Source organism: Netta rufina (assembly GCF_964035555.1).
Source record: "Netta rufina genome assembly, chromosome: 1".
Classification (NCBI taxonomy): Eukaryota; Metazoa; Chordata; class Aves; order Anseriformes; family Anatidae; genus Netta; species Netta rufina.
Window position 1 is genome coordinate 136,481,074 of NC_140123.1, and position 24,879 is coordinate 136,505,952.

Below are 24,879 nucleotides of genomic sequence, written 5' to 3' on the forward strand. Positions count from 1 at the left end.
CTGGGAAAGGTGATTGTTTCTAATTTTATATGCAAGTAAAAAGCAAGTATTCATGATGGAACAATTTGGCCAGTTCATCTGTTAGCTCGCTGCTTAAAGCTAAAGACAGGATCTGTATGTCTAATTTTATAATTCATTCTCTGCAAGAATGTATCAGGTGTCTACCAGGATGACAGAAAGCAGAGTTGTGCTCTTAAAAAGTATTTTTTTTTTTCCTGTAAGTGCTGGAACACACAGAGGCAGAATCTCCTCGTATTATTTTGCTTCTGTACTTATAAAGCGATGGTGATCATATACGCAGATCCTTAGGGTATTTTCATACCACCCAGAAAGCACCCAGGTATCCTCCAGCCAAGATAGGAGTCAGACACAGAGTTACCCAACAACTGTTTTAGAGAGCCAGTATGAAGTTTCTTCTCACCTATAAAATCAACTGATTTATCCAACCAAGGCAAAATCTTCTCACAGAAGCTGTCATTCACTGGCACTCTCAGAAAATGGGATTCCGGAATGAAATCGGGCTTTGGACAGGTATTACTGGCATTTAGTACATAGCCAATATCGTTCTGCTGCATCAGCTCCTATGAAAGAGAGAATGATTAAAACTAGAGAAGTCAAACAACACCTTTGGGCCATTTCAAAGAGACCACAAACTCAAAACACATAATAAAGCGAAAAAGTAAACTACTGGGGGCATTGTTTGTTGAAAAAGTTGACTTCTAGGCTTTTGATTCTTCAAGCAATTTTTAACAAGACATCCACTGCGATCAAATAATATGCAGGCTGCAAAGTCCAAGTGAACAAAGGTGACACAGAGCAGAAATAATGGTGGAGTACCCTCTGTTACTATGAAGCATTGCTTCCAAGAGAATGCATTTTTTTTTTTGCTACTTTGGTTTAAATTTTCACCATACAAGGTGACATAACCAAGTAGTTATGTCACATGTAGTTCGCTGACTTGAATGCATGTTTTCTGGATCACATATCAGAGCAGTTTAAATAATGTGTGGTAGTTACTACATGGGTACACTGTGTGTACTTTGCAGTGTGCACGTAGAAGGGATGAACACGTACAAGTACGTATATGCAGGCATAAATTAAATTTTCAGTGAGAACAAAGGACTGAAGGGGAGGAAGGGAATCTCATGGCCATTTGCAGAAGAAAGTGTATCAAATCCATCCTCACTTAACTACATGCTTTATGTAGCAGTTATAAACTGTGAATTTACATAAATCTCTGCTAGTGAGACAAATTTGCTCTGGACAACTCCACTAAACTTACACCCCAAATCCCTTACGCTGGCATATCCAGAGGTGTATGAAGACGTGGGTACCTTAAACTAATGAATATACTCTATACCATAAACATAGACATCTAAGGTGAACAAGAGTTGAGCAATTGCTCGCAGAGCAAATTATCACAAATAAATATAATTTATCACAAATAAATTCAAATATAAATATATAAACATTATAAGTATAAATAATTGTGATAAATATAATTTATGACAAATAAATATGATTTGCATCAGTGGTCAAAAAAGGGCTGAATGTGTCAAGGTAACTTCTCACCTTTAATTCTTCCAACACTGATAGTTTTCTAGGTCATACTCCCAGTACAGCTCAGCTCCTCAGCACCGTCACCAATGTCCCCCTTTTCTATTCCTTAACATCTCCCCAACTCAAACAGCATGCTTCCCTCCAGCCCTGCATGCCATTTGTAGACAACACAGTCTCGCCTCCCTTTCCTATATTTAAACTCTCATACACTGAAAGGTTAAAAGCAGAGCTGCAAGGAAATTTGGGAATTGTTGGAATTAGTCAGAGAGGGATTGGGGTTCTTGGCACAGGAGCCCAGTTACCATGGTATTTTACATGTGCTAAGGAAAGCCCCAGAATCTGTGACTGTGCTGAGCCATGTAGCCTTACAACTCTAGGATCCCAAGCTGTTCAACATCAACTTCTGTAAAATAAGCATCTAGTTTAGGCCACTAAGTTGAAATACTAACCCTGTACACCTATAGTCACCACTTACCGCCCAAAAGGTAAACAACAAACAACTGAAATAGCAGGTACATGCACAGTCTCGAGCCACAGTATGCATAGAAGTCACCCAACCTTATACACAAGAGGGAGGCAATGAAGGTATCACTAAGAAATGGACTTTCATGATGCACGTTTGTTGAGGATGCAGCTAAGTAGTGCTGGAAAGCTGGTGAATTTAGAAATAAAAGCCTTCTCTTTTTTATTTTTATTATTATTTTGTCTAAAGCATAAGTGCTGGTGGACTGCATGGTCCAATGATCACAATTCCACAGTTATGTAAGATTTTCAGTGTGGAATTGATTATCCAAATGGGAATTAGAATGTTGCAGATGCCAAGTCTGAAATCACCGAGCCAAAAAAAAAAAGCAAAAATGTGTTAGTACTTGTCTTTGAGACCAAGGCTAAAGAAAGAAGTCATGCTTCCTTCTGTTCTAAAGTATCAATCATTCCCTGCGCAACACACTATAATATAATAACCATAACAGTGCCTTCATTGTAAGACATCCAAAAGGAAGAAGTGAATTATGATGGGAGGAAGATCCAGAAATCCTAATACTAACAACTTTGTGAAAAGAAGGTAAATGCTCTTTTGTCAGCTTATTTACATTCTATGACTTGTTTAATCTTAAAATTAATGGCACCCTAAAATGTTATTTTGTTCCAGGAAATAAAATCCAGGTCTGGAATTAAAAAACAGAATAGTTAGGTAAGGAGCAAAGCAGAAACTTTTACAACTCTAATGCTGGTACAAAATGTGAGACGTAAGCAGGAGACTCATTTAGGCCCACAGCCAAACAGATTTTTTACGTTTTCCTAAATTTCTCAGAGGACACTGTCACTCATGTATAAGTTAGACTTTAGTGTGTCTGTCTTTCACAAATCTGAAAATCAACAGATTTTCTGTCAAAATACATACCCTCTTGCACTGCCATTTGATACTGATAGCCACCAATATATCACATGAAGACCCAACAAGTCAAATGGACTTTTTTGTTAACCAGAGTAAAAGAAATCTGGTAATGGTGAAAAAGTACACTTTTTGCAAATACATGCATTTAGGTAAAGCAGCACCACTGATCCCCAACTTATTTAAAGAACATATTGAAGAGTGAGATCAGAAATTTCATGAGGTTCTTAGCATGTCAACTGCAGGAAATCTATAAACATTTTCAGAGTTAAGCATTAAAAAAGAAACCCATAAAGCAAAATCTCCTAATACTTTTCTGAAGCAATCATTAGTTTTGCTCAAGGACACAAACCAAACATTTGTGTTTGCTTATCTTTCATACATCAATCATTATCAGTAGAGGCATTAGTGGCAAATAGCATCAGTGTCCCTAAAAGGTCATGCTGCAGGACAATCTATGTTCAAGACAGATGTTTCTTCCCCCCTGCACTCAGAGATAAGCTTCTAAAGATTCTGAAAAGATTACCTCATCTTGATAAGCTATGCTGAAAATTCACATCTCTAAAGCGTTACGTTTAACTGCATTGCAAATGAAGACTTCTTTTTGCAGGTATTTTTGAGACATTTAGATTTCAGAGAAATGAGTATGTCTGTGAAATAGGAGGAATAACGGGACCTCACGGATAGCATTCAAAAGTAAGGTCAATGTATACAACTATATTTTGCAGTGTTGGGAATCTTACTGGAATATTTTAGAAAGTTATTTTAAAAAATCTGAACTTGAATTAAACAATTTTCACAGAAAGTTCACTTCGTATCTTCAGTAACTGACAGAGCAGCAAGGCCATTAAACTAGAACATGCAAACTTAACCACTTACCATCTTCTTGACTGTCATAACAGAGACAGAACTCTGCTTCTGATCACTGTTTTTTGCTTTTCACCTTTCCCTTTTCAATATTCTTCACTTCTCAGCTTTCATACCAGCTATTGGTAGTTCTGAGCACTCCATGTTATTGGGAGACATCCTCCTTGCTTTCCCTAAAACCCTTGCATAAGATCTAGGCTTTCCAAGAAGCAAAGAGTGTGGAAGAAAGAGCAGCAGCAAACACAAGCCACCTGGAGCACCTCACTGCCCTTAGCATTTCTAAAATCCTCATTTCTAACAATCACTAACTTTGGGTTGAATCAAGAAACTATAAAGGATCAGGAAACTGGGAGCTGCCAATTGCAGTGAAAGCATCAAATTCGTTCTCAGAGGCAGAAATCTTCATTTGTTCCCACAGCTTCTTTAAGTTAATAAGGGTACCACTACTTAAGATGAGAGCCATTTAAGATTTTCCACACGCAGACACCAAAACTAAAGACATAAATTATGAAGACACTACGGTCTACTTCAGTGCAGTGAACAAGTAACATGCTCAGAATAAAGAATTGCCTGTGACTTGTTTTAAATAAGAAGAAAAACGTGCGAGCAATGAGCAGATCTGAACTCATAAAATGCATATTTTTCCTTAAAATGGTTAAGAAATGCATCAGGTCAAGAAGTGCAAATTTGAACAATTCCTGGGAGCCCCACATTAATTCTAAAGTTTCTGAAGCTGCAGAGCTTCGTGCTATGTGATGGACATGTGCTGAAATACTGTCAAGGTTGTAAATGAAATGGCATGAGACACCCTACCAGGTCTAAACTCTCCTACAGAACACTCTGCCACACTCAGGGCTTACCAGTAGCAGTTGTAGTAGTTGTAGTAGTTTCAGACTCCTCCAGTCCTATAGTGAAATTACTGACTACTGCTACCACTTGGTTTCCCTTCCTGGTGAGGCACGCATCCTGTGTCTGTGTGTAACACCTATTTATAGGCACTGATTTACTGCAAGTAACGTGAACAGCCTCTTTCACCCCTAAGGCTATTCACTAAAGAGCTACAGCATGGGATTTCTATTCACATCCCCAAATGTCCCTGGCCCTAAAGGAGAATAAGAGACCCCACCACTCCCAGTGGGGCTTAGGATAGCACTTATCATTAACATATTGAAACAAACAGCATAAAAGCATCTAATACTCTACCACTTAAAGCAGATTTTTCTTTTTTTTAATTCACTTGGTATTTTAATCTACCTGTTGCCTTTTGTGTGGGGACCACAAATTACTTTTGTGGTATGAAAAATAAGAAATTGCCTTGACATCCATCATATGTGAATAGGTTCTGAATTGTTGACTCACTACATAGCAACAAAGCTGTTGAAGATTTTAAAGACCAAGGTAAATCCAATGAGTATATGAATATGATCTAATTATAGGACTGTTAGGATAGTTCCAGTCTTAGGCTTTATACATGTATAAAAAAAACATGTATGTAAGTGTTCAGAGAAAATACTGACAGACAATCTTTATTTCATCCCACTAGAACTATTAACATAATTGTATGAATATGCAACACACACCAAAACAAACCAGTTGGTGCTATACACAGTAAACTACCTGACCTACTGTAATGGCTGATTTAATAGCATGCTGTTGGTTGGTAGGTTACCGAGGAAGGTATCGTATTATCTTCTCCAGGAGGAAGGAGAGAGATCAATTATCCTATTACGTGACACGTGGATTCTTTATGTGGACTGTATATCATTAGTTCTTGCCTAGCAGGCTGTGCATAAAGCTGTCTAAGGCTATCATTTAGATCTACTTTAGATGGTTTTATAGCTGTAATAATGAGGTATAATAGAAGCATGGAAAAAGACACATGGAGATTATATACTCACCCATGTAAACAGCATAACATCCAGAATGCTCACCTTGTTGAGGACGTCCCGTTGGCACCCAAGATAGAGATGAGGCAGAATCCTGGTTGGACCAATGTTGGAGACAGGTAGACAGGGCTGAGAAATGCACGTAGGGACGAGCGTGGATTTTCCTTCACAGAGACCAGGGAAAGAGCTGGAGAATTCAACAAATCCACCTGTAAGAGGCACAGTGTGCATTACCGACAAGCATTGTGGGAGGCATCAGTGCCCATACCAATTCTCATAAAGCAGCATTTGTTGCATGAGATGGAGGGGCATTAAAGGGCCAGCAGAGGAACCTGTACAGCTATATGCACACCTCTCCCAGAGGTACCCTAAGTGTGCAAAACCATTTGTCAGAACACAAGGCCTGCTTTTGTCTTCCCACTCTGGTGGGAAAGTTTGTTTGTTTCTCTCTCTCCATTCCTCAGATTTGATGCTTCTTCTGATTCAAATGGACATGTGGAAATGAGAATTTTAAGACAAAACAAAAACCCACAACACCCACCACACACCTTTGCCTTTCTGCTTCAGCAAATTGCTTTCTGAACAATTCCTTCTCCCATATTAGGTCTATAATTAGACTGCATTTAGGAGAAGTCATGTTTTCTCAATTGGTAAAATCACCAATATGTGGTTATTAATGTTTGCTTTTAAAATCTTGCATTATTATTTTCTATACTGATCAGAAATAATGTATTTCATCCAACACACTGCAAGAGGCTTCACATTTCAAAACCACAACAAGCTAAGGCTTCTCCATCCCAAGATGGGCAGGTGAGGCAGACGGCGACTACAGGGGAAGGTGGGCATGGGAAGAGGTGAACCATGGATTCCCCTAGCAAACTAGCCCCTCTGTGCTCCCTTTGCTGCTAGGCGGTTCTTCATTTGCAGTAGTTAGAGCATTAGGCCCTATCCATACTGTGGTTCCACAACATTTTAATTATAATTTGCCACCTCTGCATTAGGTTGAGACTGATGCAGACACAAATACATAACACACACAGCTCAAGCTCCATTTCCTTTTCTTGCTTTGCCACATGCCTGTTTCCCTCCCACTGCAAGATCTATGTTACAAATCTCTGTTACCGACTGTGGTCCAACCAGCACTACCCACAGTTAAAGAACAAAACTAAACAGACCTCCAGCAACCAACTTGCACCTCAGCTAAACATGTTCTCACAAAAATTAGCTAGCTTTTGACAAACTAGGTGAACTCCAAGCTCAGTTCATTCACATACTTCATCTAGTCTGAAGAAGAACTGTAGGCAGCTGCTTAAATCAGCATGTTACAGGCTTTTTTGGACAGTTTTCACCATGTAATAGCCAATTAGTAAGGATGAGAGACACAAAAGAAAGTCAAAGTCCCCAGCTATTTCCTTACATTAAAAACATAGAGACAAGTGGAACTGTAAGTGGAGGGAGAGTAATAATAACCTGTGCAGAACAAGACACCTTTTTATCATCAAGGAAGTGAAGTATTAATGTGCTAAATCTGCCAAATGCTATGTTCTGTATTATTACAGTTTGAAGACATGAATTAAAATTATTCAGCAATAAGATAATGTACTGTTCTGTCAAGGCTTGCATTACCATTGCCTGAATTATGTCTGTTCTTTGGATTTTAAACCCTGTATCTTTATTAAATGTAGAAAAAAAAAGAAAAAAAAGAAAAAAAAAAAAACACAAGGTAATAGCCATGTATGTAGCAACCCATTTTATCTGATAAACAAAGAAGCCAGCAAGCAGTTTTCAGAACAAAAGTTTTTTGAGCAGCAGTTCTTGTTACAGTCTCCTAACTGAAAAAAAAAAAAAAAATCACTTGTCTTTAGTGTTAGATAAGTGATTTTAGACAACTAGGACAATGCTTGTCTTTGGAAACATCATAAGACAAAATAGCTGTAATTTACTGTAGGAAGGTTTTTTATATTTTTTAAAATCAATCTTCATGTCATAATTATACAGATCCCTTTTTATTGTTCAATCTGTTAGAAGGAGAAAAGAGAAAACATTGTAAATTTTCAGTGTAATTGAAGAATCTCTGATCATTTCACAAATTCCAGTTAACTACCGCGTGCCTTGAGTCATTTAAAACCTACTTGAGTCAACTACCATCACCACAAACAGCTTTGGTACAAGCAGCAGGCCTGGAGGAGTGCAGCATGTCAGATCTACCTGGGTAACATGAAGAGAGATTGGGAAGCCTGCTAAAAACAATAATACAAGAAATCCCTTGCTTTAAAAAGAAATGCAAAATCTCAGAGAACTGAAAAGACTCGGCAGACAAAGGCATTTATAGCAGAGGACGCTTTTTCATGAGGGGGACCAACTATTGCCAAGGCAATAATACAAGAGTCTTAAGAAGGAGAAGGTGCAAAATAGGTGCAGAAATTCTTTTTGTCTTGCCCAGTATGCTCCTCAGCTGCATAAATTAAGAGTGCAGTCTGGTTTCAGAGCTTCAGCAAAGTGTACCCACCACCTGAAGTGTGGAGCACACGCTTCTGCACAGGCTGGCACCAGAAATCCACCACACTGTGTCTCAGGGGCAGCACTCTCCAAAGTCCCAAAGATGGCCAGTACTGCTTTTCAGGAGTTTAACTGTGAGATGTTTTTCCATGCCAGAGAGCAGACAGCCCACGCCCATCAGAAGAGCAAAGCAAAGGGGCAGGTCTGTGACCCAGTTGGATACAAGAAAGCTGAAGGGCATGGGCCCAAAGGCAGAAATCTGAGGCTGGTTTCAAAGTCAATCAAGTGAACACAACAATTCTGCTCATACCATCCTGCTTTACACCTCCACCACCTGTTCCTGTCTCTATAAGCCATGAACATGGACAGTGCTTGTTTAATTTATCAATCAAAAGATGAAAAGTTTTCAAAATAACTCTCTCACACAGTTGCTGAATTCTCTTAGGTATGGCATAAGAATTTCCCTGTTCTGTAGGAAACAAGCTTAGAATTTTTAGTCACTACATGCCTTAGATAAATGTTATGGAAGATGTGGTAACAGAGCCCAGCAGTTCCTTGAGGGACTGGTGGAAGAAGGGAAAGAGTAAGATCAATCTTCAGTTTTATTTGTTCACTCTTTATCTCTTGGGAAGGTTGTTGGCTGCTATCTGGAGCCTTTCTCACACAAAGTGCCTGTTGTTCCTTACAAAGAAGCAGCACAAGAAAAGAAGAGATTTTATATTTGTAATTTCTAATGTCTTTGTAAAGAAGACTATATGGACATGTTTTTGTTTTGTATTTTAATTAGGAATTTTCCCATATTGCTACAGATGTGGACAAACTTCCACAAAAGTTCTCACTTCTGCATGAATACTGCAACAAAAGTTAAAAAAGATGCTAATATGCTTAAAGACTGAGGTCTGGGGAGATGGAACCCATGCTTTGTCATTATAAGCATAAGGAACACTTTTTTGTTGTTTTTTAGTAATTTGTTAATGCAAGCTTGAAGTGCTTCAAGATTAGATGCCTCAACATTTCCTCTGGGACATTCATCCCTACAAAGTCATCCTTCTTCTTTCTACACACACTTTCCTGATAAAATGTTACTTTATTATCCTTACAACATCAACTATAACCACAAAATTCTCATATCAAGTACTTCTGACATTGTGTTGTTACCTATCTTTCCTCATGCTCCCAAGTAAGCCCTTATTTCCTCTGCATATATTTTAACCTGTTATTACAGATTAGCCCCCAATCCTCTAAGTAGGATCAGTGACTTCAGGATCATTGACTTCAGAAAGGATGCAATCAGTATCTCGTTTCAAATATTAATCCATCCATCCATCCAATATTAATCCTGCCATCTTCTGTATTCATTTCAAAAAAAAAGTTAGCAGCTTTTCAACAACTCTGCCTTTGATTTATGGCACTCACAGTAGAAAAAAATATATATTCTCGATAGATGTGTGTTGAAAAATGGTTATAAAAAAAAAACAAACAAACAACAACACACACACAAATAAACAAAACCCATCCCAACAAAACACTCATGTATGCATCTTGCTAAACTATTGATTACCTCCAGCGTAACACAGTATATCAGGGATCTGGAATAACAGCATCCACTGAGCTGTCATTTCATTATGAGACTAACTTCCATTTTAAAGAGCTTCTGTCACCTCCAGTTGCTTGCACTGACTTATGCATATAGCGTGTGTATATGCATATATACATATATACACACACATAATACAATTTATACATAGTTATATTTAAAAAATAATGGCACCTGAAAACATGCAGGAAAAAAAAAAGGATTCTTATTTCATGTTTCTGTTTTCTAACACAGATCGTGACCCACATTATTCTCCAAAGCAAAAATCAATGTATAGCCTACATGAAGAACTTCTTATGAGAAAAGTACTTCAACCATGCAGACTACCTCTTCACTTCTGCTGTAAATGAAGCAGACAGTCCTCAAAAAACAAACTTTAAGCATTTGGAGAATGAACTTAGTGTACAGATTGGAACACAGAATAGCAATCTGAGCCTTAAAAGAAAGATGAGGCTGGTTTAGCTTCCAGTTTCACAGTTTGAGGATGCTTTGCTTCAAGGCGAATTTTATATTTGTCTGCCTAACTACCTCATTTAGAATAGGGCTACTGGCAGCACTGTGCTGTTTGTTTAGTAAGAGAAAATGTGCATTTCTTCTGGAGCTAGCTTCTGAACAACACCCTTTCTCCACCACAACTCCAGCCCCTGCAAATGGTAAATCAATCACAAGGGCATGTTGAAACCATGGGAAAAAAAATCCCCAGGTCACTAGCAGAGCTATTGTTTTAATAAAGTTCCACTGAAGTCTTTGATAAATGTAACTGGGCCCTGATCCTAATCTCTTGGGCGAGATCTAAGAAATCTCACTCACTTTGCAGTGCCTTAATCAGAACGGTATCCCCTCCCAGCTTACAATATCTGGCAGGCTGTTCTTTCTAGTCCTACCAACCAGCCCAATTGCCAAATATACAAAGGACTGGAAATAGATAACTGACAAATAACTAGGAAATATTCTCTCTTAAATAGCTTCTGAAATCATATGGGTTGTCTGCCTTCTTGATGGTAAAGCTGGACTGAAAGAGCTCTGCACTCTCTTATTCAACTACTTATCTGTTTTGAAGGTCATGGGCAGAGGATAGAGAAAATGAGACAACTTTTACATATTATACTTATGTCTTAAAAATTTTGCTTGTTTTAAAAAAAAAAAAAAACAAAACTCTCCCTTCAACAAAGCTGTAGAAGTTTCTCACTCTACTTCTTCAGCAAACCAATCTGATATCAGTGAGTTAAATGGAAGACTTTTCCATCACCATTAATGCAATAGTTTCACTATATCAAAAAAAAAAAACAAAAAAAACCTTGCTGACCAAGCAGGATTAGCAGCACAATGCATCTCCTTCTTCACTTTTAAATAGCCAGTTGTTTCTGGTCATGACTGCACATATGTAAGTCACCATAACCTTTGGTTGGCAGCGAGTAGCTAGCACAACTTTAAGTCTATCTTACTTGTACAATAGGCCCTGCCCAAGTCTGAAGAAAAATCTGTGGGGATGATGACATTATGGGAGCAAATTAAAGCAATATGAGACAGAAGTGATTTCAGACTATATAATCTAATGTATTTTCCAACATGAAAGTAAGAGATACCAAAGTAGCAGTGATAAATTGACTGTAACGTTCAGCTGCTTGTCCTTTATGTTTCTGAGACAAAAGTCAATTAATTTAGTTCTGCTCTACTTTTAGATGATCCATCATTATTATATTGCAAAGTTGTGTATCTGCCCAAAGTTGACTCGGCTCTTGCTTGGGTAGCTTGTTAAAAATGACCAGACTAGCGAAATGATTTCGGTTTTAACCGGGTGACAGGCATCCCCTGGTTGCAGCACATTGAACAGACAGCTGTACCCTATGTGCTCTGGCGCCGACTTGTTCTGTTCACCACTTGCGGCTGCACAAGAAGAGTTTCTATGAAACCATGTTAAGGTGTCAAAAGCTGTCAGTGGTTTTGCAGCATAAACTCTTGCATGTGGCAGACAACCCAACACCTCCTACATCTTTACAGTAAAGCCTACATTTCTTGCTTACAAGCTTATATATCCATTACCATAAATTTGGCAAGATCAGGTATCCTACTCAATTACAGTGTTGCTATGGTTCTGCAAAGTGGTGACTACAGACTTCCCCTGAATTAAGACACTGCAGTTTCCTGTGTACCGTGTCATGATTACACTCATCAAGGTAGGATGGTTAAAGGAATCTTGACATCAGAAGTTTCAGCTCACCTCTCAGCCAACTCAGGAAACCAAATAGGGCCAAACCCAGGAGAAAAAATGGATGAAAAATGGATTAAAAACTTTCAGCAGACTTCCACAACATAAGTTAGTCTTTATTATAGATTCATTGCATAAATCCTTATATAAATAAATCTCCTAGCTAATGTTGCCAACAGCAGGAAGAAGAGAGGGAAAGATGGGATCAGGTGGCAACAAATGGTAGCCGGGGAAGTTTTGTTGATTTGGGAACAGATACCTTCCATTAAGGGAATGGCACCCATCCAGATCCTTAGTTAAACTACCATCAGAGACAAACCCTAAATTAATAAAGAGAAATAACTATTGAGAACCACAAGCATTTACATCAGCTCATCTGTTTTATTTTATACAGAAACAGACAAGGAGCATTCCATAATGCTGCCAATTGCTCTACTGCAGTTGCAGGGATGACAGTAGCTCTGTAAACCACTAGAGATGGTTTGCGAATGAAAGAGTAGCTATATCAAACAACCACCAATAACAACATTTTTTTTTTTAAAAAAAGGAGGGGGTTAACACTTAATAGAGGGTTATGAAGTGCAGATAATATTTAATGCTTTCACCCAATACTCAATAAAACCATTCAAGATAAATGACAACATAATAAAACATAAAATACAGAGAAAAAAGGTGGCTCTTTTCTAGGCTTATTCCATGTTATACTGTTGTTTTTTTCCCCCCTCATTCTTATGCTTCCTTCAAATAGATGTAGCCATACGAAGAGATGTAACCACTAATCAAAATTTAACTATTACAGGAAACATTCAAGAAGAGATTCTGAATTTAAAAACTGAAAGCTTTTTTTTTTTTTTTTTTTTCTTAGAGAAGTCCAGGTACCTGTGAAAAAGATTTAGCATGGGGAAGGAGGCAGAGGGCAGCAAAAGCTCCATCTACTAAAAGTTAGTTTTCAAAATTCAAGCATTTTTCTTCATTCCCATCAACAAACATCCTTTCCTCACACTGACCAAGTTAGTCATCTTTGGCTTTATGGTACTACGGCTGGTCCAATGAAACATCATTTGTTATTGTACAGATCAACATCTGCATCTACCCTGCACACTTCCCCCATCCTCTAGCCCAGTACTCTCTTCATTTTCTTGCTCTCCACCTCCCCTAAATACCTTTCTTTTCCACAGGGTGCTGGAAAGAGAGGAGAATGCCATTTTGTCCTCCTACCAGCTTTCAAAGATCACCTTGAGCAGCTCACCAGTGTTTACACAGCATAAGCGGGCTGTTGGATGGTTCTAATTACCAGCTGTTAATTTAGCCAAATATTCCTGTTACTGTTACAGGAACATCCATCTCCCCCATCCACACATATTTATTATCTTTCCTTTGCATGCATGTTGAATATAACACAGATGTTCCCTCATACTCACATTAATCCTATATCTCAACCTGCGCATTATTTCTAAGATACAGACAGATCAGTCATGAAGCAATCCTAAAATCTCTTGAAAGTTGCTGTTAAAAGTACTGTTTCCATCACCAATCATGTAACTCCTTACTATTCTCAAAATGCTTTCAGAGATCTGCCCCAGAAGTTTTACCCTTAATCACCTAAAAATAGGTTCTCTTACTAATAGTTAAGTGCAGACTGACAAAGCACAGAACAGAGACTTGACAACACCTCAGAGATAAAACAGATTAAGGCTGGGTGTTAAAGTAAAGCACAACAGCTGATGTGCCTGCAGCTCTGCAGCAAAAGGGACACATGAAAATAGGGGATGTTCCCCTTAGGTGTAACTGGGTTTTTCTAATATAAATATCCAATATGGACACAACTCCCATAAAAAGGAGAGCTCCAGAAGTACACAAATCCTAACAGTAACAAACTTAACCAACAAGCTCACACCGAGCTTGTTCTAGGAGGATTCATTACTTATTCTTTATAAAGGTGGCCACGAAACAAAAACTGGAATGAAAGACAGATGAGGAAATGGACAGTTCTGCCTTGGACACATGGACAATGGACACATCACATTGTGTGCTTTCTATGAACTTGTCAGCTAAAGCTTGACAGAGAACCCCATGCAGCTGCCTTTTGTGCCCAGAGCCTGGTAGCAAAGCTGAGGACAAGGAGGGGAAGGTTCCGCTAGAGAAGCATTTGATAACTGAGACAAGGCTCCTGGCCACCTACTGAAACTTCAGATGAACAGATTTCCACTTTCAAACTAAACAAATGCATTTCGTCAAGTAATTTGAGGGGCTGCAGAACTAAAAGAGACCATCTGCCTCCCATGCCAGTCCTGTGGTGGATCCATGGGTGGCTAGCGCAGCCTGAGCTCTGAAGGACACTTCTTCCACTGCTGGGACCTGCCCAGCACTACTGCTTCATCACACCAGCAAATCCAGCTCAGTTTGACCCAAAGCTACTTTTCAGGGGGAGACACTAATGTGAGACTCTCCACTGTGGCAGTGCTCATTTCCATAGGGCTTACAAGAACTGCCATTATTTTTCTTATTTAATTACTCCTTTTGTCAAGACTTACTGAAGCTGACGAACAAGCTTAAATACATGCATCTTTTGTGGGTGACAGCAGAGAGACAGACAAAAAGGCAACTTCTATGAGCTTGGCCTGTGTAAAACTTCAGACTATGCCTATGAAGTGTTTTATACAACATCCCAGTAGGTCCTGCTGGCCCTGCAGCACTGCATGTCTCACTCAGGATGCGCAGAAGATCCCTTCTCTTGGTCCTGATGTAGAGAGAAGAGGCAACACATGTCAGTTTTTCACAGACCACAGAGTCTGCTGGAAAAGACCAAGGAAAATGCACACTGGTAACAGAGCAAATGTTGGCATTACTCTTGAAGTGCCATTCAAATCAGACACTGCTCCTTTTTCTTCCCCCTTCAGGTTCTGACAGTTCAGAAAACATCAAAGAGAGAAATTGGATTTCTTCAATGAATTCATCTTGAAAACAGACCAGAAGCCACTTCCCTCCTGTTCACACAAGATCTAATTGTCTGCCAGTTCATCAGTATTACCTCAGTGTCAAACACAACTATTTTAATGCAGTTAGCAGGGAGTGGAAAAGGTCAAAAAACCAAGTGATGAGTCAAAAACCAATGATGATGTGTGCACCAGAAAAGCATCGCAAGGAGACTTTGAAGCTTGTTTATTTGACAGAAGATTCCAATGCCTTCTTTTAGACCAGAATTTGCTTCTTCATTAAGGGCAGTGATTACTCAAATTTTATATGAACATATAGTAATAAATATTATATTAGTATCGCATTTAAAGGAAAATGAACAGAAAAATAACAAAATTTATAGCTATCGCTGCAAAATAATACTTGGACTCTAAGTAAGCCCTACCAAACTTCTGTACACAACAAAGATGCATAGCAGAGTATATTCATGTTTAACTGCCTTCTTCCCCTTTCCCTTCCCCCCCCCCCCGCAATTTGGAAGTTGTTTCCATTAATAATGACCAGCACTAGGTATATAATGTTCTTAATATTACTGAAAACTATGCAGAAATCAAATTTAAACACACACACACACAAACAAAAACAAAACAAACAAAAAACAAAACAAAACAAAAAAAAACACAGAGAAAGTACAAAACATTAGCATTCGTCATGTTTCAGATAGGAGGCTCTTAATGCTGTGACTTATCAGCACTTCCACAGTCACGCTCCCACCAAACGCTAAAATGTTTATCTAAAGGATACCGTATGGATTTTTCCCCAGCCATAACGAGAAAAAGTTGTAAACTTTCTGACTCAGAGTTTTATGAATCTACAATGTTTCCACTTTGTTTAAATGAGCTGCAGACCTACACAGCCCGCTGCAACTCATGCATTCCAGCTCAGCTAAGCAGGGACGCTTGCCATTTTCCATTACATAAGCTCAGCCCCGCCAGGAGCGCTGCCATCCCAGCGGACAGCCCTCCTCCCCCCTTCCCGTCCCCTCTCATCTGCCACTTCATCTACCAGATTGAAGTCTCTGCTTCAGAAAGCTTTTTCCTTTTTTTTCTTTTTTCTTTTTTTTTTTTTTAATTTTATTATTACAGTAGCGTACAGACAGTGGCTCTGTTATGCCAGGTGTTTTACAAGTACGGTAGCGAAGGAAGTTATTTGCCCTGGAGGGTTTCTGCCTTTGGTAAGACAAGGTTAATAGGCAGGTTAAGTAAACAAGGCTGAGGGGGCAGGAGGAGGAGAAAGGGGTCAACTCCCTCCACCTACCCATCCACCCAGGTGCCATGCACCAGTAGAAGAGTCAGATGAACCACAAGCACAGAGAGCATGCTGGATGTTCACACTTGCCCTTTCTGCCTTTAAAGAAAAAAAAAGACCCCAGTCGTGACTTCAGTCAATACAGTTTCACAAGTATCTAGAGGTATCCCAAACAAAAGCCAAGTTAACAAGTTATTCTTGGGTTTGAGAAATGTTATGAGAGTTTCACGCTAGTCAAACTTTGCTCTCGCTCAAAAGACAGCAAGTAAACACACATATGAAAGTAATAAAACCTACTCCCATTTTTCAAGTGCTTAAAACAATCATGGCACTAAGTGAACACTCAAAACTTCATTTTAAGTACAAAGGGTGGGAGGATATTCACAGGGGACCAGCTATAGCCAAGGGTACTAGTTTTTCTACGCTCTCCCAAAAATTGAAAGAGAGGAGTCTTTTGTAGAGGGCAACCCAGAGCCAAGTTCCTTCCCCACTTTCTTCTCCTTCCCACTGACACTGACCATGCGACATGGGACCACTCCTGGAATACCACACTCACTCTGCAAAACTTCTACCTTCTTCATTAGAAACTGGCTTCTAATGGCATCAACAGTCAGTGTGAGGAAGCCTGCCATCATCTTGTGACTACACTTCTTCCTCTAAATGTCAGCGGGATATTTGACAGCTCATTCTGCCTGCAATTATTTCAACTTGCAGAAAACTTTATTACATTAATTAACGGCCACCATTTGGAGTTGTGCTCTTCTCCTTGAGGCACCCTCCAAAGATTTGCTTACAGGGAATGCTCACAACTTCAGTCAGCCATAACCAAATGTTATTAAGCTCCAAATCCAAACGTTGAAAGGCATTAGTGTGTTAGATGGAAATTTATCAGACAGCACAAACTACAACTAACTTTTGCCATCTTTCAGCACACACTGGGAACCCTTCTACTGCTCATGTGGGATTGCAGAAGCAGGGAGGAAAGCTCAGTCTTTCAACCCTGTTTGCTTCAGGAGATGGAAATCACAAGTCATACCTATAAAAGAATATTCTTAAGATATCCTGCTCCTCTGCCACAAGGCATGGCTTTTTCGGCAACAAAGCAGGGAGAGAGCACTGCACTTTCTTTACCATCCAGCTTTGCTTTAGCCAGGTAGAGACAACACAATGGTAAACGTACTCTGGAGATACTGACATTCTTGTAGTGGGACTCCTTTACATCGACTTATGGTTTCAAGTATTTTTTAAGAAAAATGCCAGCATAAACAAGACCTTAGAAGTGGTCTTTGTCTTGCTTCCTTCTTGTGTCCTCCATGCAAGACTTCCACTTCATGCACACACTGTGTCAGTGAGGGACAGGTCACAGAGAAAGAATTACTTGGAAAGTTTCAGCAAAAACCCACCTTTTGCAACAGTCCCTAGCTAATCTCACTATTTTGTTTCCGGGACCTTTGCCCAGTCTCAGTGAACTCATTCTGTTTGTTCTTTCTTTTCATACTCACTCAGTTTATGACTTCATTTGTTGACCACCGTATGTGACCTGCGTTCATCACTGAATATGAAATTAATTATTAATAATGTTTTTCTGCTTATCACAGCAGCTTTGTGCTCTGTAAAACTTATCAGAGAGGTCTTATGAAAGCAACATCCATTAAATCATATTATTGCTCACATTTTTCAAAGGCAGAACTGCATGTAGCAGAGATTAGCAGGCAATTCACCACTTGGGCTTCAGTTGCTGGTCAACATGACTCTTTTATGGGGTGACAGCACCTACGTCTAACCGAGGTTTTGGAATGATGGTGTACAGCTCCCCGACTCCATGTTTCTGTGAGCCACACGGGGGCTGCACACTGGGCACCTAGAAAATCTGTAGTTCTCTGCTAGTGAATCTCTGAGTGACAAAGATAACTTGGGATAAAGCTGAAAGATAAGTAGCACAAAGAAATTCATGGACTACTTTCTAAGACAGTTCTCATCTGACTTGAATATGAAGTCTGTCCTTCTTTCCCTGCAGTCTTTGATTTATCCATTGAAGGATGGCAGTTTCATTTCCAACCACAAAGCAAGTTTTCCACAGACAATATTTAGGTATACACAACCCTGATTACATCTGCAGATCAGGTTGATGCTATTTAATAAGAGGAATGAGTCCAGTGAAATACAATGACATATATATCCATGTCACATCCTTCAGGCACTGGAGTAATAACAGGCAGATCTAGAAGCTCACAAAAGGCTTCTTTCTACTATATTTGACTCCCCTGAATCCCTAGACTTTATAATCTGATGCATTATGCAAATTTTCTGCATTGGTTGGCCTTAGTAGCACTGTACCTTAAAGTACATCAAGTCTAAGTATCAAACTGAGGACTGACAAAAAAAAAAATAAGTTATTCATGGCTTGCTGGCAAAATATGCTCTGTTCTTTCAGCACTGAGAAACTCTTAAAAGGTTCGGTGAAACTGTTTCTATGATCCTACCCTTACAGTACTTTGATGGTTATCTAGTCTCTCTTAGACATTCACCATTGCTCCACATCCACCCAATTAAAAGGATTCTTGCTTCTGGTTTCAGTTCAGAGCCAGTACAGTGTTTCTGCATTAGGCTATCACAATTTTTATCTTAGGTTGGAAATACAGAGTGGTAGAGATTTCTGTGGTTTATTTTTTTTGGTTTTGTTTTGTTTTTCTTTTTAAGAAATCCTTCTGTTTTGTGTGTTTTCTGCACACACAACTAAACCTCAACTTCATTCTCATCACAGGCAGCATTTGAAAGGTGACTGCCATGAATACATCTGTGCTTGCCCTAGTAGGAACAAGCCAGATTAAGAGAAGAAGGAAAGAGCAAGGAAAATAGAATGTGAATGTTTTCCACTGGCATAGTGAAAAAAGGATTTAAGCAAGATTCTTGCTGTTTTCCACCTTAGCAATAATAATTTGTTAAGCAACAGTCCGTAGTCTCTCTCAACTGTTTCTGCTTGCTCTGCAGAAACATCACAAAAATACTAGGAACAGGCAGGACTCCATAAAAGTAAATCCAGTTCTCAAATTATGGTAAGAGAAGGAATCAAGTCACATCCCCATCTTTAAGTCTTACTTAACTCAGCCAAGTAGATGCAATGACGGGAGTAGGCTAAGCCTTCAGTACCCACATATCAGTATTTTGTGCACTATTAAAAATTAAGAACAAAAACGAATATTTAAATTCCTGAGAACATTCCCCACCAGATTATAAATATTTTTATGAGGTTAGATCAAGAGCTTGAACTAATTGGCAAGGGTTCCTCTGAGGTCTTTACATTAGCTGCTTCAATGAAAAACAGCCTCCAGGGTTGAACATACCTTTATGCACAACCTTAATAAATAAAATTATAAATAAAAATGTTAAATAGAAGAAAAAACAACAACAACAACAACAACAACAACAAAACTTACTGAGTGCTCAGTAATGGGGGAAGGCAGAAAGAAAAGATGTAGAAATTTCAGAAATTTGTTAATTGCTGCTTATTCTGTCTCAACAAAATATATTTTCCTACCTGAAAATGTTTATTTAAGGTCACTGTTTTAAATAAACTACATTGAGTGGTTTAGGGAAAACTCAAGTCCAAAGGTTTTTCTTTCTACAGAGTGCACTGACCCCTACTCTCATTATAAACCATAAATGTTTATGAGCATTTGTCTTCAACTTTCTGAGTCAACACATTTTATCTAGTTTCTTAATAGCCACATATCAAGAAACTCCAAGGAACATTGTATAAGACCAAATCTAGCACTTTCTCCTTCACCTCACACAGCAAAAGGTTTATTTTGTTTGTTTTTCCTTTAAGTAACTAGTTTTTTAATAGATATTAAAACAAACAAAGAAGAAAACACAACAGGACTGTGGAAGCTATTTTTTATGTAAGGATTAAAACCAGAACAAAATCATTAGAAGACAAGGAAGTGCTACAGAGTGAAGTAACACAGTTTATGTTAATTGCTATATTACCAATTCATCTTAGTTGGGTACATTTCCTGAAACAAGCACTTAGCAATTCTAATTAATCACTAGTGAACACTTTCTTTACATTTTCCTTTTGTTCTTATACTCCTCTATTATTGGTTTTAAAACCATCAGATTTCTACACCCATAAACATTCCCATCACTTGCTATTTGACAAAAAAAGGATTAAACTCTCAAATCTAATCTTTTCTAAGAGAAATGCATTTGACATGTTAAAATTAAAATCCTCCCTTTTTTTAAGGAGGGCTTTAACACATCAGCTTCCCTTTCTTTCCCTCTAATATCCAAACGAACCTTCAACAGCTGCACATTGCTAAATTCACCTCAACCAGCTACTATCTTGCATGTGTTTTTAATGCTGCATTTTCAGTTTGAACAGACAACTACCATGTGCTAGAAATAAGTAAAAAACAAAACATATATCATTATGAGATGTGCAACTGGTGTTTGCTCAGACTATGCACTAGGGAGCTGCAGTACAATCCCTTTCTGGTACTGTCCACTCCTAGAGAAGACACAGACAAGTCTGAGGGTGGAGACACTCCGATCATCTTCTTCATGAGGTCCAGCAGAGGGAGAAGATGATCAAAGACATGTTTCATGCCACTAATCTATAGAGGTACAATAGATGAAGAAAGGAAAGTTTTGTGATACTCTCCTCTCCTTGGCTTTATTCAGATCTCTCCAATTTCTCCCTACCATGGAGTTGAATTCTTAGTCATTAGAGAGCTGTGTCTCTTTCCAGCATGTAAATTAAGTTGTGAATAGTCTGTATTTCTTCATGGAGCTATAATATGCTTCTGGTTATTACAAAAACTTTAGGATAGATAAGCAGAGTTGGGTATTTGAACAGTAAAATTGATGTTTCTTAAGAGGCATTAACGGTTTTTAGTCTAATTTTTTCCAAATGTTTTAAATTTAATAGAGTATTAATTACATACACCATCTATCAGTAAGCATTTACTGTGCCTAGAGACCACATGTTCATTTGGTGTGTCCTATAGAAGAAGAGTTACTTAGTCTTATAGTGTAATCCACAAACACAGGCATGATTCTTACCAAGAGATCAAAGAAAACAAGCACCAGACACAGCTAAAGCAAGATCTTAGTTTGCTGTAAGTCTAGCTCACATTAGAACCAAATGCATCTGTCCAAGTGCAGAAATTATTAATTTCCACTGTACTCACTTTCAAAACAGTTTGGGAAAAGTTTTCTCAGTAACATAACCATCTCCTTGCCACTGTCATCTGAAGTCACTACAAACCTCAGCAAAACCTTCTTGTTAAAAGGAAGTATCTCTCTGGAGTTCTTGATTTTTTTTGTCATCATTAGTCTCTGACTGCCGTTTTAACATTTCTCAGAGACTGTGTATATACTTCATTAGATCATTGACTGAGTCACTGCAATGTATTTCCTACTTCTATTCATCATTCCTTCTTCTTTCAGCCCTGTATCTACTTCACACCCCTCCTTGTTACTTCTTGAAAACACTGGGTCTACTATCCCATGACTCTACTGTTCCATGGCTTTATAATTACCTTAAAGGAGGATACAGTGAGGTGGGGACTGGCTTCTTCTTCAAGTGATAAGACGAGGGGAAATGACCTCAAGTTGACACAGGGGAGGTTTAGGTTGGATATTAGGAGAAATTTCTTTACTGAAAGAGTTGTGTGGTATTGGAATGGGCTGCCCAGGGAAGTGGTTGAGTCACCATCCCAGAAGGCCTTCAAGAAACCTATAGATGTAGAGCTTACGAGCATGGTTCAGTGGTGGACTTCGGTACTAGGTTAAAGGTGGAATACATGATATAAGACGTCTTTTCCAACCTAAATAATTATATGACAGAAATAACAAAAACACGCAAAAACTAAAAAATCATGTATTATAAGGACCTGAATGTCTACAGATGATTTGAGCTGGAATTTAAACAAAACAAAACAAACAAACAAAAAGTAGAGGTGAGGCAAAAAAATAATAGTATCTCTTTCTAAAAAAAATGAAGATTTAAAAGTCACACAGAACAATTTCTCAGATAATGGGAGACTGTTTCTCTTGTTATTATTGTAGTAATTACCAATTCAGCAAGGAAGCACATACCTCCTAGCACACAGACTTAGAACACCAGGGAAGCACCTTTCTTATAGTAGTTTTGACATACTTTTGACATACACATGTAAAAAAAAAAATCTGTGTTCATCAATTTCCATTTGCACAACACCAATGGTGTTACATATCATCTGTAAGATGTAATTTCTAAGCATTACATGTATCATGAACATCACTATATGCATAAAGAACAAAAGAAAAAGCCATGTTATAACTGCAGTTTACAGCAGTGCTGTTGCAAAACTCTGTACACATAAGCTATAACAATAGCATTTCTTTCTCCTTATTCAAGTGCCATTTTTATCTTGGTACATCATACCTTTAAGCAGATAAACAGAGCTGAAATTCTTCTCCAGTTTGCCCAGGAGCACAGTAAGAAAGCAGTCAGATGAGAGAGAGGTCACATCTTTAGAGCTTTGGTCATACACCACCACTTCCTGCTTGCAATCAATTTCAATCTGAAATGCAAATAATCAAGTAAGATAGGAAGGAGGAAGATGATTAAAAGCACCCCTTTATCACCTGCATAGTCAGGCTAAGGGTTCCTATGTGCTTGGTATGCAGCACTTCAGATATTTAGATTTCATATACAGCTGCATGCAAAACAATTTTTTATCTTATACTTAAAGGAATTATATTTGGTCAGGAATATTGAGAGGTTTTTTAATTGATTATTTGCTCCAAGTTGAAGCATACACTGTAAATTACTACGATTCAGTAATTTTACGTCACTAGTAAAACGCTTCATCTTTAGCTTTTTTTAAAAAAACTTTTTTTTTTTTTTTTTAACAAGAAGGTCCACTCTCAGTTTCTGTTTCTGTGTTGTTTTTTTTTCTTTTTAAACAATACAGAGACCTTAAACTGCCTAACGCCACACACATTTCAGCCATCTATAAAACTTTATGCAAAAAGTATGCTAACGTAAGAAACACCACTTTGGTTTTAAATACATATATATTATGTTCTTTCTTTCAGATTATTTCTGTTACCCAAAATGTTTGAAACAAGTACCGCTGGATTAAAAAATTAAAAAAAAAATCTACCAGATACACATTATGTTTAAACAGCTTGGCTATTTTCTTTTCACTGCTAACTTTGTTTAAAAATCCATCAAACTACTCACATGAAAAGCATTTCAAACAGCAAGTAGAAGCCAGCATTGACAGAGCTACAGTTTCTATCCAAGCTGTACAACCGCTTGATAAGCGATTCTTACCACCACAGACCCCAAAGAATCTTTCAAAGATTAGAATATGAATGTTTAATGCATTGATTACATACTTTTGGGACAGTGCTTTGCAAGATTTACAGGAACCCCAAAAATGTTCTTTCTCAGTCATTTTCAGGTCCCTATACAGTATTCTGTCATTTACAGGAGAGTATTGCTACAAAGAATACCAAATACAAATTTAATAGTAACTGACAGCATCTTAAATCAGATTAAGTCTTTGCAAAACAAAATCTCACAAATTTGTTTTTTAAAACCAAAATGCCCAATGGAAAATTATTACAAGTTGCTCTCCAGGCACAGTTTTTTAAACAAATAGAAGGAATAACAGGAAAATGACCCCTACCTTGTGTTTTGCTGAATGCTGAATGAGCTCTGTAATCAAAACTTTGTCCTGCTGCAGCCTCCGCTTCATGAGCTTGGAGCAGTTGATGTTGATGGCATCCAAGATGTGGGACGTATTGTATTCCACAAAGGGGCGGCTGTCAATCAGTAGCAATTTTTCTGTACCACTCTCCAGCAAAGCTACCAACTTCTCGGCGACAATGAGTTGAGTCCTGATCATCTCATCGGCCATGACAACAATAAGGCCTCTTTCACCACCTCCCTCTCTAATTTGCTGCGGTGATGTAATGGCTGTGTACTCAAAGGCTTAGCCACACCATTGTACTAGAAGTGTATGAGGTCATGCTGGTAGCGACTGGCAAAAGAAAAGTTAAACCCATTTTCAGAAAGAGCTCTTCAACTGAACATCTCCTCCTGCTTCCAGTTGATGTGCCGTTACAAAGGGTTCATTCCACAAAGCAGCCCCTCACATCTGATTCATCAGGAGATGACTGGAGTAGCCATTTCACAATTCAAACAAAAGATGCTTTCTGGCTGCCACTGCATTACATCATTCTTTACCTTTACTCCCACCCATCAGCTTCACACCGGACTAAGAGCCTGTAAGAAGGGAAAGATAAAAAACACAAACCAGATTAGGCTGTGAAGTTTGCAGAACAAAACATTCAGCTATGAGGCTAACCGCATAGTGCTCTGTATCATACAATAAATACACTCCTGAGAAGTTCTTCTCTTTGCTGTGTATTCCAAACATCTCAGAGCGAGTATTTGCAACTACAGCCTCTGAATCTATTCCAACAATCTTGCCTGGACAATTATCTTGTATTTCAGGCAACATAGCCTGTCTTAATTGCAGACTTTTGTTGCCACTCGTTCTCCCTCCTCCCAAGACTTTGTAAGAATATAATTAAGAGATAGCACCCTAAATCATGGTATTCCTTTCAATAGCAGAACTAATTA

At 38.5% G+C, this 24,879-nt stretch overlaps 1 protein-coding gene across 1 annotated transcript in view; it reads right to left on the reverse strand.

Annotated features, from left to right (window-relative positions):
- The window catches only part of DUSP16 (dual specificity phosphatase 16), a 31,145-nt gene extending 6,731 nt beyond the window's left edge, over positions 1–24,414 (reverse strand). The window contains exons 1-4 of the mRNA XM_084296875.1: positions 23,921–24,414; positions 22,666–22,804; positions 5,752–5,915; positions 422–581 (exon numbers count right to left, since the gene is read on the reverse strand). Of these exons, the coding sequence (XP_084153001.1) occupies positions 422–581; positions 5,752–5,915; positions 22,666–22,804; positions 23,921–24,151 (694 nt within the window). The 5' untranslated portion in view covers positions 24,152–24,414. The remainder of the gene's footprint in view (positions 1–421; positions 582–5,751; positions 5,916–22,665; positions 22,805–23,920) is intronic.
- Positions 24,415–24,879: the final 465 nt, after the last annotated feature.